The sequence below is a fragment of the Palaemon carinicauda genome, chromosome 22 (genome assembly GCF_036898095.1).
Source record: "Palaemon carinicauda isolate YSFRI2023 chromosome 22, ASM3689809v2, whole genome shotgun sequence".
NCBI lineage: Eukaryota > Metazoa > Arthropoda > Malacostraca > Decapoda > Palaemonidae > Palaemon > Palaemon carinicauda.
In genome coordinates this window covers 3,406,879-3,421,617 of record NC_090746.1, presented here as the reverse complement: position 1 = coordinate 3,421,617, position 14,739 = coordinate 3,406,879, and the positions used below count along the sequence as shown (strand labels likewise).

Here is a 14,739-nt window from a genome sequence, read left to right as displayed (position 1 = left end):
TGTATTCTTCCTTGCTGTCACACCTTCCCCTTGCCTTGTATTCTTCCTTGCTGTCACACCTTCCCCTTGCCTTGTATTCTTCCTTGCTGTCACACCTTCCCCTTGCCTTGTATTCTTCCTTGCTGTCACACCTTCTCCTTGCCTTGTATTCTTCCTTGCTGTCACACCTTCCCCTTGCCTTGTATTCTTCCTTGCTGTCACACCTTCCCCTTGCCTTGTATTCTTCCTTGCTGTCACACCTTCCCCTTGCCTTGTATTCTTCCTTGCTGTCACACCTTCTCCTTGCCTTGTATTCTTCCTTGCTGTCACACCTTCCCCTTGCCTTGTATTCTTCCTTGCTGTCACACCTTCCCCTTGCCTTGTATTCTTCCTTGCTGTCACACCTTCCCCTTGCCTTGTATTCTTCCTTGCTGTCACACCTTCTCCTTGCCTTGTATTCTTCCTTGCTGTCACACCTTCCCCTTGCCTTGTATTCTTCCTTGCTGTCACAGAAAAGTCATGTGCAACCAATTATGACTGCTTCCTATAAGGAGCCACAACACAAAACACTACATGACTTTCCTCACAAGGGGAGACTTAGAACACTCACTGACACTGCAACACAGGGGTTACTATCAGGGAGAACACAATTGGTGCTAGATGTATCATTTTCATGGTCAGCCCACAAGTGAAAGGGGACATGGAGTCCAAATCAGGTAACTCCTTCCTGAGGCAGAGAAACACCATAAAGTGAGAAGAGTTCATCATCTTCCAGATTGGAGGAGTGAGAACAATTTCCCAAAATGGGTGGGGCTGGTTACATTCACCCCTTCACAAACGTACACAACACATAGGATTTCAAAGGTTTGTTCTGCCAAGAACAACATTTATTTCACAACTTGCATACCTTTCATTCAGCTTCTGCTTACACGCAACAATGCAAACAAATAAAATGTTATCATAAATGTAAAAAAAAAAGCTAACAGTCGAGAGAACAACTGTACATCTGCACCCATTGCTGTCAAAGATAAAAGTGGATATTCTGTAACAGGCAGGCAGGTGGGACTTCTCCCCTCAATGTCATTTCGAGTAGGAACAATTAGTGCTTCAATAAAACTATACCAAAGTATAAAAATGTACAAAAATTACTGAAATTGCTTACCTGTGCATCTAAATCTGCTTTATTTCCAATCAAAAATATAACGGTATTTGGGTTGGTTAAGTTCCTAGCATCAGTTAACCACGAACTAAGATGATTATATGTGGATCTTCTAGTGATATCATATACCATCAAAGCTCCAGCAGCACCACGGTAGTATGATCTATAGAGAGAGTGAAAAATAAAAGTAAAAGGTTAAGTTATTCAAATTATAATGCAATCCATAAGCATTTCTCTATCATAAAACAATCAAAGGAAAGAATCCAACAATGATTATTTCACTTTCATTCCTTGTAAATCCAGAACCTATTCAAGCTTTAAAAGGAAAATAATTCAATTAAACAATCTTCTATGATAACCTATCATTTAGATATTTACCTGTGAATCATCATGCTAAGATCTATGAAGCCCATGCTTCTACCTTAAATAAAAATAAAAACCTTTTCTCACAATCCCAATGTTCTTCCCTCCTGGGACCACCCAGAGCAGTATTACGAGTCAGAACATAGGATTGAAACCACCTAATCCAGTACTCATAATATCAAAGTTGTTAAAAGACCTGTAACCCAACACAATGTATGACTGGAAGAAAGGGAGGAGGTGGGACATAAGTGGCCCCAAATTAAGGATCAAAATAATGAAGTTCATCTTTATGGTTTTATTCATTTCAATAAAACTTTCCCGAGAGCCATGATGCTGAATAACACGCTTCCAAGGAGATGGGAAAGTAATAACACTAAAAAAAAAAAGGCTTAAATTTCAAATTTCCAAAAGAAACTTGAATAAATGTTACAACTTCATTCTAATAACAATCCATAGTTTAATTGTACCATGATATCAATCCAAAATGTATTGGCTTTTCTTGGTTAATCATTACATTAAGAACAGAAATTATGATAAATTTATAAGTAATAACCAAAGTAAGTTTAATCAGAACTACCGAGTTAACCACAATCCAATAATATGGAAAGAAAAGTATGATAGTCAAAATAATGACTTTTTTGGCACAACTTGGTTAAAAAAATCTTGAGAAGGCTACAGTACAAATACCCGAATTAAGGAAATTACAACATCTACGTCTGCTGTATCTAAAATCCAAAACAGAATTTTAAGAATAAAATTAGTTATTTCTAATGTTACTTGATGTTTATATTGCTTCTCTATCAAAGCTGGTTAAATGCTGACCTCTACTCTAAAACAATAAATTTGTCCGGTTTTCTTTCCTTGTAATAGCCCTGCTCTTCTAGTGTAACAGTGAGATTATATGGTAGTAGTTACCCATATCTTCTTTGTCAATGTGGGGTGGGGCATACTGTTTAAAATATTCCCTTAGTCTTAAGACTTGGCTAAATGCCAAACGAAAGCCTTCTACCAATGAAAAGGAGCAGTTTCTTCTTACAAAGGTAATACAAAATGTCGGCAATCCATGGTACACAGGCTTGGAGAGGGAAGAAACCCTTCCCACGACACTAACCACAGAAAATAGCCCACTTTTGCTGGTAGACGGCTGCCGAGGATTTTCGAAGGTATCCAGATATATGCTGCATCGTCTCTCAAGAAAAAGCCTTTCTCAGAGAGGAGATGCTGGATAACATCCTCGCATGAAGATGAAGGGACCCTGAGTATTGTGGAAAATCCTGGCGTGAGGCTGATGTGGAAGGTTGAAGGGAGTGGCAATTCTCTATTTCAGTTAGGAGGTGCAGAAGGTTCAGGTAACAGTCCAGGTGTAGCCACCCTGGAGCTACCTACATTAACAAAAGGTTGAGAGTGTCCCTTACTCAATTCAGGACTCTTCGAAGTAGGTAGAATGGAGGAAAAGCATACGCATCGAGGCTGTCCCCTGGGTGCTGAAATGTGCCCTCGAACGCTGCTTCTGGGACTGGAACAGGAGAGCAGTGAATCAAGAGCTCTTTGTTCACTGATGTTGTGGAGAGGTTCGTTGTTGGGGAATCCCACAAGTCCGGATTTCCGTCACTACTTGATGACAAAAAGAAAACTCCAAATAGACAACTAGGGTCTTCCTGCTCAACTTGTCTCCCACCACATTCCTTTTTGTTGGGATGAAGCAGGCTTAAAATGTAATCATGTTGTCCTCTGCCTACTCGAGAGTCTTCACTGATAGATAGCACAGCTTCCGAGCGTTTTGACGCTCATCAACGCCACAGAGTGACCTACTAGAAGAGGGCAAAATGCTTGGAGAGCTAAAGAGGCTGCTCTCATCTTAAAATATTTAAGTGATCCCAGTGATCTTCCTCTGTCCAGGAGCCGGATAACATGCATCCTCCTAGGTGGGGTCCCAACCACTCTCAGGAAATGTTTGAGAAGAGATGAAACTCTGGCTCTCACTGTCTCCTCATAGAAGGGTTTCTTCCTCAAAACCATCACACGAGTTCCTTCGTGGATTCTCAAATAGATTATTGAGATGTTGCGTCCATACTGACTTGATCTCTCATTGAAGTGATCTTAGGCACAATCTGCTTCCTGGCACAAAGTTCGCTGGAGACGTCAAGTGTCCCTCTTGTTTCTGCCACTGACGAGCTGGGAGATTAGACTGATGCAGGAAGGGAAGACCTGCCTTAAGCCAAAGTGACAGTCTCTCTTGGGAAGGAAAACTCTCCCTAGGACAGTGTTGGTGTCTATACCTAAATTATCCTCTTACGTAGGTGACAGAACAAAATTCTCTCAATTTACCATAACCCCAGGGTCCCGATAAAATGAGAGAGCTCTGTCTTGGAAGACACCACCAGGAGCAACAAATCTTCCAGGTAGTAGAGCAGGCAGATCCCATTAGCGTGAGCCCATGAAAAGATTACAGTAGTTTGAAGGGGCATTGTTAACAGGCTGAAACAGAGAACCTTGGATTGAAGGACCTTGTCTGCTACCACTTCCCAGAGATGCATCCTGAAGGAAGGGCAAATCAGGATCTGGAAGTAAGCCTCTCAGATCCAGAGTCAACATGTGACCCTACGGTCTTATCACTTGCCTAGGTATGGCTGCTGTCTCCATCTTGATTAGGGTTTCTTTGGTCATAACCAACCATGGAAGCTCGTGACTGGGCCTGGCAGTGCTCAGGGGGAGGTAAAAATGGTTGATCGCTACTGTCTTGCCTTTTGAAGTGATGTTACTACCTCTCTCAGGCCGTTCACTTTTCTAATGCAGTGAAGGACTTTCAGAAAAATGGAGCCTGGTTCCCCGTTATCTGCTTCCAAAGGAAAAGGAACCGCTGGCTGAGGAAAGTCTCATTCAGACCCTTCCGACTCTGACTTGAAGACTTCTTCGGGGTCGTTTTCAATGGACTGATGAGAAACTCCAGCTGAAGTCACCTTCTATGGAATCCTCACGACTTGCAGCAAACGGTTAAGTCTTTCAAGATTTGAGACTTAATGGCAATGTCATTGCTCTCTCTCTCATATGGAAGCATGCTGAGAAGAGAGAGAGGATGCTAGCTGATGTCCTTGGGTCAATATGTGCCCTGTCATTTAAGAGGATGGCTGATGGGTCAAAAATTGGTCTTCTTAAGAGGCAACTCGACTTTACAGATGATTTTATGCTGAAGAGGGTCTGCAATTTCCGTGAAGATCAGAGGAAAAGAGCAAAAGGAACTGAAGGGTGCTTCTCACGAGGAACTCTGTCCTGCAAAGACTTCAAAGATAGACTTGAGAAAACAAAGCTACTCCAATGATGCTGGCTGTAAGGAGATCTTCTTTTTCTTCTTTGTCTACATCTTTTCCCACATCTATGTGGGGTCGATGTTTCTGGTCAGCTTTCTCCATCTACCTCTGTCCCACACCTCATCACCGGTTAATCCCTTTGATTGAAGGTCATTCTTGATACAGTCCACCCACCTTCACTTTGATCTCCCTCTCCTTATCGTTCCCTGTACCTCCATTTCCATCACTCTCCTACCAATATACTGTTTATCTCTCCTCAAGACATGACCATACCACCTCAGTCTACATTCTTGGATCTTATCTGATAGTTTTCTAACTCCTGTGGTAACCCTAATTACTTCATTCCATTTCTTATCTCTTCTTGTCACCCCACACATCCATCTCAACATTCTCATCTCTGCCACTGAGGGGGGCAAGCCAGCCTCAACTTGGTGCTGGTCCCAAGCCCGGGTAAATGGGGAGGGTTGGCGGCAGGATAGGCATCCGGCCATGAAAAATTAGCCAAAACAACTATGGCGAGTGTAAGGAGATCTAGAATTTCAAAGATAAGCTGAAGAGAGATACCAGAGGCATTTAGGATCCCCCTCTGAAGTGGGAGGATCTGGCAAGGTTTAAAAAACTTTGAAGCATGCTTCAAAGAGCTAATGCTCAGGAAGAGACCTCAAATAGCATGGCTCTGGGAGAGCATGCTCCGATGCACTAATACTTTGGAGGACACCTCTGGAAGGTAAGGTCCTGGGTTTGAAGCTAAATAAGACACCAGCAGTTGCCTCCAGCACCTCAAAAGGGAAAGATCCTCCAGACGGAAAATGTCTCCCCTGAAGGTCCCTGGACAGGCGAGGGAAGAACAGAAAAACCCAAAGAGCTACTGCCTTCAGGAAAGGGATACTCTTTCTCCAACAAGGGTGGCCTCCATGGGAATGTCCGCCTCAAAGTCATAAGGGCTTCACCCAAGCTGAAATAAAGACTCCCCCTCAGGAGAAAAATTCTCCCGTTTCTCAAGGGATATGGGAGGGCCTCCCAGCCTCGAAGATTGTCAAGGTAAGAGTTAAGTGAGAGGAAGTGGTGAAACCACCTCAAGGATGACTCTGGGAGCAGTGAAGACTGCTTCCCCAACGATGACAACCACAGAAGAACTAGTCCAGTCCCCCAAACACCAGGCATGGACAAAACTAAAAGGCTACAAACACCAAAAACTTCCAAGAAGCCCTTGGATGTGAACAAAGCCTCTGTAAGAACACAGGGGGAGAAACACTTCTACACCAGAAGGTGTAGAACATTCATTGAAAGCCCTTCAATAGAGAATCCACCACATTGGAAAAGAAAAAGAGTACAATTAAAAAAGCTGAAACTCCAGGCAGAGAGAACATCTATTCTCACTGTCATCTGATATCCAAGTGGGTTGTCAGTGAGCTAGCAGGGGGGTCACCTCCCTGTTAACAGGAAGGTGGGCTGGTTGCTTCACCGCCACAGACATAAACCACGTGTTGGTTGTTTACTCTTCGTTATAAGTTTTAAATGACATGTTCCAGCTTCGCTGTTATCTATCTCCTATAGTAAAGGACGATGGTTTGTGTTTGTATCGGAACAAATAAGCATTCTATAGTATAGTGCAATAATAACGGCTGAAAGAAAACCCTACCTTGTTACTGCTCTAAAACGTTCCTGGCCAGCTGTGTCCCATATTTGCAATTTTATTTTCTGTCCGGCAACTTCAATTATTCTAGTACCAAATTCAACACCAATCGTGTGAGGACAATCTGCCATAACTTGAGAAAAAGAAAATCTTAGGTTATACAAACAGCCATTAAAACAACAATATTACATTTCTCAAAAGACAGTACAGTAAAATTATTTCAAGAAAATTCTGCAAACATTACAAATTTTATATATTTTCTACCTTTCTTAGATATACAAACCCGAGTCATTTATACGAGGTTATGTTTGGTTTCACATTTTACGGCCAAACAATCAAAATGAAATCAGTAGATTAGGTCATGTTGCATTGCTAAGCAACTACTACACATAATGCGTCCTGCTTGTATGAACTGCTTACCTACAACACTTCTGATCAAAGACTTTAGGGGTGGGTGAGGTGGGACCTTTGGTAAATGACTTGGGTTTGTATAGCTAGGAAAAATACAAATTATATAAAATTTGTAGATTACTCCTATGCGGATACAATCATTCGAGTCATTTATAAGGAGTCTTCCTTAGGTGGCTGGAAGTCTCCGTGAAGGTAGGAGGTCTGCCCTTCTCTCCCAAGATACAATTACTATAGTAATAACATGAGATCAAAGTGAATTACTTGTGAACATGACAAATTTGCAGATAATTTGTATTTTTCCTAACAATACAAACCTTAAGCTATTTATTATGGGTATTACTGTCGGCGAAGCAGAAAGGACGAACCATTAAAATTTTTAGCGAGGGTTAACTACCCATCCTGCTAGTTAGCAGAGGGTAGGGGGGTAGCTTGCTACAGCTCCCACTTACACACCTGTGATTTAGCTCACTTTGCTTAGAGGTAGGACTTCAAGGGAGATAGGGTCGGCAGGTAAATTTGTATCAATAGCTAAAGGTTTGTATCATTTGGAAAAATACAAATTATCTATGAATTTGTCATTTGTTACGTAACTGAAATACAAACCTACGCTATTCATTAGGGGTGACTCACCCATTAGGAGGATGGATGTCCCTGCCAATCTGGCTTTTTGGCTTTACCCTACACATCGCTAATCCCTGCTATGCAAGGTCTGCGGCCTTCGCAAGCTGTATGTTGAGATAAGCAGTGTGACTGTCAAGGTGAAAGTTATTCCAAGACTTTGTAGGAAAAAACTGTTGGACCAAGACTTTCCAAATACCACCTCATCAGGGTATGGGGATGCAACAATATTGACACAATACTAGGTACACAAGGGAACAGTTTACCTGCAGTGGTTGAGGTCAGCTTGTGAAGAGAACACATGCTGCTGCTTTCCCCATGAGAAGGGAGGATGAAGAAAAGAAAAAGAGCCTGTCATTCCTTTTCATTCAAGCAGACTTAAGCCGGGTAACAATCCCCTCAAACTTCTGCTAATTGTCCAATAAGGAGCTTGAGGTATACAACCAGCTGTTGTGCAGCCACCAGAGGACCAATACAGGTTGTATTGAGTTCCTGTGGGTCACGTCTTGCAGGTAATGGTTGTGAAAGTCGCCTGGGGATTCACACCCTTGCTTGTAGAACCTGCGTCACAGAGTAATCTGCTTTGAAGGCCAGTGACCCTGACATCGTGGGTCGAAATGTTGGAGGAGGATCTGGATTCAGAGTGCAATTGATGACTCAGTGAATCCAGCAGAGATGATGTTTTGATGATCCAGTACTGATGACCAGAGAAAACACCCGGGTGGGGTGTTGGCGTTCTCTTGAGGTAGAGCCTCAAACCTCTCCCTGGTTGCCTTTCACCCTTCTCCTTGAATGGGTGATATTAAATGAGAGACCATGAAGTTCATTGACCCATTTGGCCGCTGTAAAAGTGAGTAGGAACACTGTCTTCTAAGACAGGTGAAAATTTGTTGCCTAGTGAAGTGGATCGTAGGGAGGTCTCCTTAGAGACCAGAGAACGCGAACCATGTTCCGAGAGGAAGGTCTCAATTCCAAATGGGTAAGGGCAAGTTTGTTAGTCCGCATGAGTTAGGAAAGATCTAGCGATGAGGGAACGTCCCTTCCTTTCAGTTTGAAGGCGAAGCTCAAGGTTGAGTGATCATCTTTGTCTGGTATACTGATGCTGAGGAATTCCTCAGATATCCAGACAGCCTCTTCGCAACTTCTTACGAAAAGCCTCTCCGAGTAAGGAGGTGCTGGGTAGTCTCCAGGCGTGCAGTCATAGTGAAGCTATAGCTTGTGACATGTCGATGTGTGGTTGTCTGAGTAGATCGTGACGTGGAGAAGATTCTATTGGAGAGACTATCAGGAGCTGCAGAAGGTTCGGAAACCATTCTGCATGATGCCATAGCAGAGCTATGAGAGACCTTGAGAGGCTGACCAATGTTCCAGCCTTGTTGAGTACCCTCCTCCTCAGACAAAACGGGGACAAGATGTAAACGTCGTTGTTGTCCCTACCGTTGTTGGTATGCCAATTGCCAGAGACACTTGGGGTCAAGGACTGGGGAGCAGCGCAAGCCTGAAGTTCAAGGGCGTTGCAAACAGAACGCAGTTGGAGAATTCATAAAGTCAGGACTTTGTAGGCTACAAGGTGATCCAAAGACCATTCAGCACACCTTATCTGAGATGCTGTACTCGGATTGTCGGGGAGCACATTCATCTAGTCTGGAATGAAGCGGGCTGATAGTGGTACTGAGCGGACTTCAGGCCATCTTAGTATTTAAACTGTTAGATGGGAAGAGGCTACGAGCAAGTTCCTTCTTACTTGTTGATGTGAGCCACTACTGTGGTGTTGCCGCTCATCACACCACTGAGTAGCCCGTCAGGAACTGACGAGGCTGTTGAAGGATAGGAAAGTTAGCCTTCATCTCTTAAAAGATTTAAGTGAAGGTACTTTCGGACTATCGCCAAAGGTCTGAGGTCGTGTGGTGCAGCACGATGGTCCCTCCTCCCTTCTTTTGATGCCTCTAAGCGCAGCATCAAGTCCAGTAGGGAAGGGTGAGAAGATTTACATTCCTCCGTAGATTCTCGCCTGCCACCCATCCCTTGAGGTCTGTCCACTCCTCTGTTGCTACGGGGATCACAATGTCTGGGGAATCGAAGGCCTGATTCCAAACAGACTCAAGCCGCCACTGGAGAGATCGAATCCTGAGGCGGCTGTTGGAAACTTGACGGGCCAGGGATGATAGGTGTCTGAGGAGACAGCCTCTTCTGGGCGGGAAGTTCTTCTCGTCTTGAGAAAGGGTCTTGCGACCTTTCTAAGCCTCGTTATCCTCTCTTTAACAAGAAGGTTTTAGTAGAGATTGATGTCTAGAATAATTCCCAGATATACCAGTCTTTTGAGAGGGAAGTAGGGAAGGTTTTTCAAGGTTTATCATGATCACTAGATAATTAAAAAAAACTTCAGAAGTTTCAGTGCTGAAGCAAAGTTTGCCATCGAGTCTGCTAGGATCAGTCAGTCCTCCAGAAAACAAAGGAGACGGATGCCGATCCTGTGAGCCCAGGATGCTGCTGTGGAAAGACCGAAGCACAGTGCCCTGAACTGGCATTTCTTGTTCTCTAGACTGAATCTGCGATACTTCCTTGTTGTCTACACTGAATCTCCGATACTTCCTTGTTGTCTACAGTGAATCGCCAATACTTCCTTGAAGATGGATGGGTTGGGACCTGGAAGTATGCGTCCTTTAGGTCCAGCGTGCACATGAAAATCAGTGGATCAGTGTGATGGCGAACGGCGAGTAGCGTGTTGTTTGCCTTCCAATCTAGGGAACCACGGGCAGAGGTTAACTAGAGAGTGAGTGACAAACTACCGGTGAACGAAGAACTGCCGATGATCGGCAAATCGGCGATCTGTGAGCCAGAATTGGTAACTGACAGACAGACAAAGGCTAAGCGATCAATGAGTTGGCGATCGGCTTGGAGCGCCCTGAGAAACAGCAGAATGGTTTAATGATTGCCAGTTGGTGATCAGCGAGCCATTGACGATCAGCGCTCGGAGCTCTAAAAGGAAGCTTGGAAAAGCTGATAATCAAGAACCGTATGGTTAGAGTAAGGTTCGACGATCGGAGTGTTGAGCTAATGATTGGTGAATAGTGATCGGGGAATAGATTGGTGAGCTAGTAAAAGCTTACTACCGAGTACTGGCGATCGGCGAGCTAGAGATCAGCAAGCTGACAATTGGCTATTAGAAAGCTGGAGGTCAGCGATCAGCGAGACGAGGTCAATGATCGGAGAAAGACAAGCTGGCGATTGGCGAGCTAGTAATCAGCAAGCTGATGACGGGTTATCGACTCGCAATCAGCGATCAGCGCATTAGCAATCGGAGATCAACGTTGTGGAAAAATTAAAATTATAGATGGGAAAATACAAATTTTTCATTATATGATAATTTTTTATTATTTCATTAGAATGTTATTTTTGTAAATTTTGGTCCTTCAACCTTGTCTCATTATATTTGTTTTTATGCAGCATGCCCTCCTCCCTGTAGGGCTTGAAGAGGCTAGCTAGAATTGCAGTCAGATAAGTAGAGGTACAGTACTAGAATAGAAGTAACATGGTACAATCATGCACCTGTTTACGTCACTGGTCAGCCTGGTGAAGACTGTCAAAAGCAGGTACCTGTGTAAAGTATCTGAATTGAACTATGGAGAAGATGTTAAAGATAGGCAGCGAGAGTGATTTGGATTCCCCTCTGCTTTTGAAAGTGATATAGACTTAAGCTGGTGAACACATAGTTTCTAGTTTTCTAACGTGCGAAATTATTTGGATATTAGTGCAGTGGACCCCACAGCTGAATATATATTCACATATTTTTTTTACCAGACTCAGTTCACTCAGTGTGTGGATCTTGAACTGTAATGTGGTGGGGTTCTCCATTAAGCTTGACGATTTCTTATGCCGCCAGCTGGAAACCTTGAAAATTATTGTAGGATAATTTTAGGACGTAAATATACGGTATTTGATAGGCTATTTAGCCGTCCCCTCTGGGTGTAACAGTGAGGCCTGTAAGCTTTGTTTTTTATTATAATATTTTTGTCTTTCTGATGTAGAGGTGAGAATGTAGTCTGGTCATATATACAACCTTTTATAATCCCTTTGATCTTGACGCAAGCTCATTCAAATTACATTTCAGTTTAGACCAAATAGATGCACTGTTAGGTGGGTCTTTGTTTATCCTTGTAAATGCAAATAAAACTTTCAGAGGATTGATTCCTATGAAGCTCTGCCTGGATATATCTATGTCTCTGTTTATGTTTTTTGAAGATCTGACTTTTCATACTACAGTTTTGTATTTTTTCTCTCGGGAATGAAATTAACTTTTTTTCCCTTTTTCTTACAAAATCACAAACTTTAAGTAATTTGTATTTTTCCTAACAGTACTTACCTCGAACTACTTTCTTAGGAGTATCTGGGATCTCCTCCCTAACCGACCAAGAATTTTGCGTAGTTCCCCCTATCTCCGTTTTCCCTTGTTGGGTCCTTCCGTGGCAGATGGATACTCGCCCTGAGGCGACCGGGGTCAGCGAGCGAGAGCGCGCTGCTAGGTCTGTGACGCCAGTAAGCATGTTTAAGTACTATTCGAACTCCTGTAAAACACTCGGGGTAGGATGGGTGGGCAATAACCCGAAAGTAGTTCGAGGTAAGTACTGTTAGGAAAAATACAAATTACTTAAAAATCACAAATTTTTAAGTACAGTAATTTGTATTTTTCCTAACATACTTACCTAGTACTACCTTCTTAGGAGTTACTGGTTAACTCTACCTAACCGACCAGCTTTTTGTATAGTTTATCTCCCTCTTCTCGTTTTCTACGGGGTCAACCTCTGGCAGTGTGGTACATGCCCGAGGCAACCCCGGGGTCAGGCAGCATGCTAGCTCAGGTCGGCTCTCCAGTAAATTTCGTTGGAATAGGTATTACTAGATCCTGCAGGTTCTCGGGGAAGGATGGGAGGGCCATAACCCGAAGGTAGTTCTAGGTAAGTATGTTAGGAAAAATACAAATTACTTAAAAATTTGTGATTTGTTCCAACACGGTTACTTACCTAGAACTACCTTCTTAGGAGACTTACACTTTAGGAGGTGGGAGTGTCCTGCAGGAATCAGGATTCGACGGGGGGGCACGCGAGAGAGGGAACCTCCAAGGAGGTCTTGATTCTAAGACCACTCGAAAACTGCACGAAAAGTAGGGGAAAACTATCCAAAAAACTCACTTAAGAGTCTAAATGTCTTACCTTTTTCACAACCAATTTCTTGAAGGTTATACCTTTCCGTGATTAAGGTCTTTTCCTCATCTTCCTGGCCCGTTCAATCCGGGGAAGGAAGGAAAAAGTGGAGGGGGGGGGAGGTTAAGGAAGGAACTAGTGTCTCTTGGCATTAACACCCCCGGTTACCCTGTGGCTATGACCTTAGATCTCCTGAAGGGCCGACACGATTGGGCCAATAGAAAACTTGTCCAAGGATTTTCTCGTACAATCTTTTAGATGATGTTCCGTGAAGGTGGACTGTCTAGACCACGTCCCAGCCTTCAGGATCTTACCCACAGCCATGTTCTTCTCGAAAGCCAGAGAGGTGCTCAGAGCCCTGATATCATGAGGTCTCGGTTTTCCAGGTAGAGGAGTCCCAGAAGCCTCGTAGGCTCTCTTTATCACTTGTATCAGCCAAAAAGAGATGGAATTTTTCGAGACCGGTTTCTTCACCCGTCCTGTTGAGATGAATAAATTTTTGATCTGAGGGCGGAAATTTTCAGTCCTTTCCAGGTATTTTCTTATAGTTCGTACGGGACATAAAAGGAGATCCTTAGGGTTGCCGGATCGAGGGATGGCTGGCACTGAAAAACCATCAAACCGAGGATCCCAACACGCTGGGTTCTGCGTTTTCGCCACAAAACTAGGGACGAACCTAAAGACAACTTCCCTCCACCCTTTGGACTGTGAGACCTCATAAGAGAGGCCGTGTAACTCGCTAACTCTTTTCGCCGAGGCCAGGGCTAAAAGAAAAGCTGTTTTAAGGGTGAGTTCTCTGTCTAAAATGTTCCTGAGAGGTTCGAAGGGCGGTTCTGACAGAACTTTGAGGACTCTTGCCAAGTCCCACTGCGGAACCCGTACCTCCTGGGGGGCGCATGATTGCTCAAAACTACGGATGAGCATCGAGATGTGCCTCGAGGCTCCCAAGTCAATGCCCCTAAGGAGGAAGACTTGACCTAGGGCTGCTCGAACTCCCTTGATGGCTGGGATGGACGAACCCACGTCGTCTCTCAGGTACACCAGAAAGTCTGCAATGTCCTGGATCGACGCCCCTAAGGGCCTGATGTTTTTGGATGCACACCACTTCAGGAAGACTGCCCACTTCGCCTGGTAGACAACTGCCGAGGAACGCCGTAGATACCCAGACATCCTTGACGCGGTTCTCGATGAGTATCCTTCTTTCTTCAGGAGCTTCTAGATAACCTCCACGCGTGAAGGCGGAGGGATTGAGGGTTTTCGTGCCACCTGTGAAAGTGAGGTTGTCGCAGGAGGTCTGGCCTGTCCGGAAGCGGCCAAGGAGGACGAAGAGCTAATTCCTTTAGGTCTGCGAACCAGTCTCTCTCCGGCCACCAGGGCGCTACTAAAGTCATCAACAGGTTGGACGACCCTCTCACTCTGTTCAGCACTTGCCTGATCAAACTGAAGGGAGGGAAGGCGTACACATCGAGACCGTCCCAGGGATGTTGGAAGGCGTCCTCGAACGCTGCTGACGGATCTGGGATTGGAGAACAGAACACGGGGAATTGGGCATTCAGACGTGTGGCGAACAAGTCTATCACTGGGGAGCCCCACAGTAGGATGACTGCTCGAGCTACCTCCGGGTGTAGGGTCCACTCCGAACCTATCACCTGACCCGCCCTGCTGAGGCCGTCAGCCATCACGTTCCTCTTTCCTGGAATGAACCTTGCCGTCAGTTCCACCCCTTCTTCTGTGGCCCACTCCAACAGTTCCGTGGCTAGGGCGCAGAGGACCTTTGACTTCATGCCTCCCTGCTTCTTTACATACGCCACTACTGTGGCGTTGTCGCACATTAACGCCACAGTGTTCCCTCGCAGTAAGTGTCCGAACTGTCGACACGCCCTTAGAACTGCTATCATCTCCAGGATGTTTATATGGAGAGACGCCTCCTCGCTGGACCACAGTCCTTTTGCTGATTTTCCCAGCAGGTGCGCTCCCCAGCCCTCCTTCGATGCGTCCGTGAACAACAGCATCTCCGGGGGGTCGGAGGCGAAGGGCATTCCCTTCTCGTCTTCGGGAGGACTG

General features: G+C 44.6%; 1 protein-coding gene across 6 annotated transcripts in view; it reads right to left on the bottom strand.

Moving 5' to 3' along the window:
* Rab14 (RAS oncogene family member Rab14) overlaps positions 1 to 14,739 on the bottom strand; it is a 74,157-nt gene that overhangs the window by 22,496 nt on the left and 36,922 nt on the right. For all 6 annotated transcript variants that reach the window (XM_068345908.1, XM_068345910.1, XM_068345913.1 and 3 more), the window contains 2 exons: positions 6,452 to 6,578; positions 1,142 to 1,301 (listed from right to left, as the gene is read on the bottom strand). In XM_068345908.1, coding sequence (XP_068202009.1) covers positions 1,142 to 1,301; positions 6,452 to 6,578 — 287 coding nt within the window. The remainder of the gene's footprint in view (positions 1 to 1,141; positions 1,302 to 6,451; positions 6,579 to 14,739) is intronic.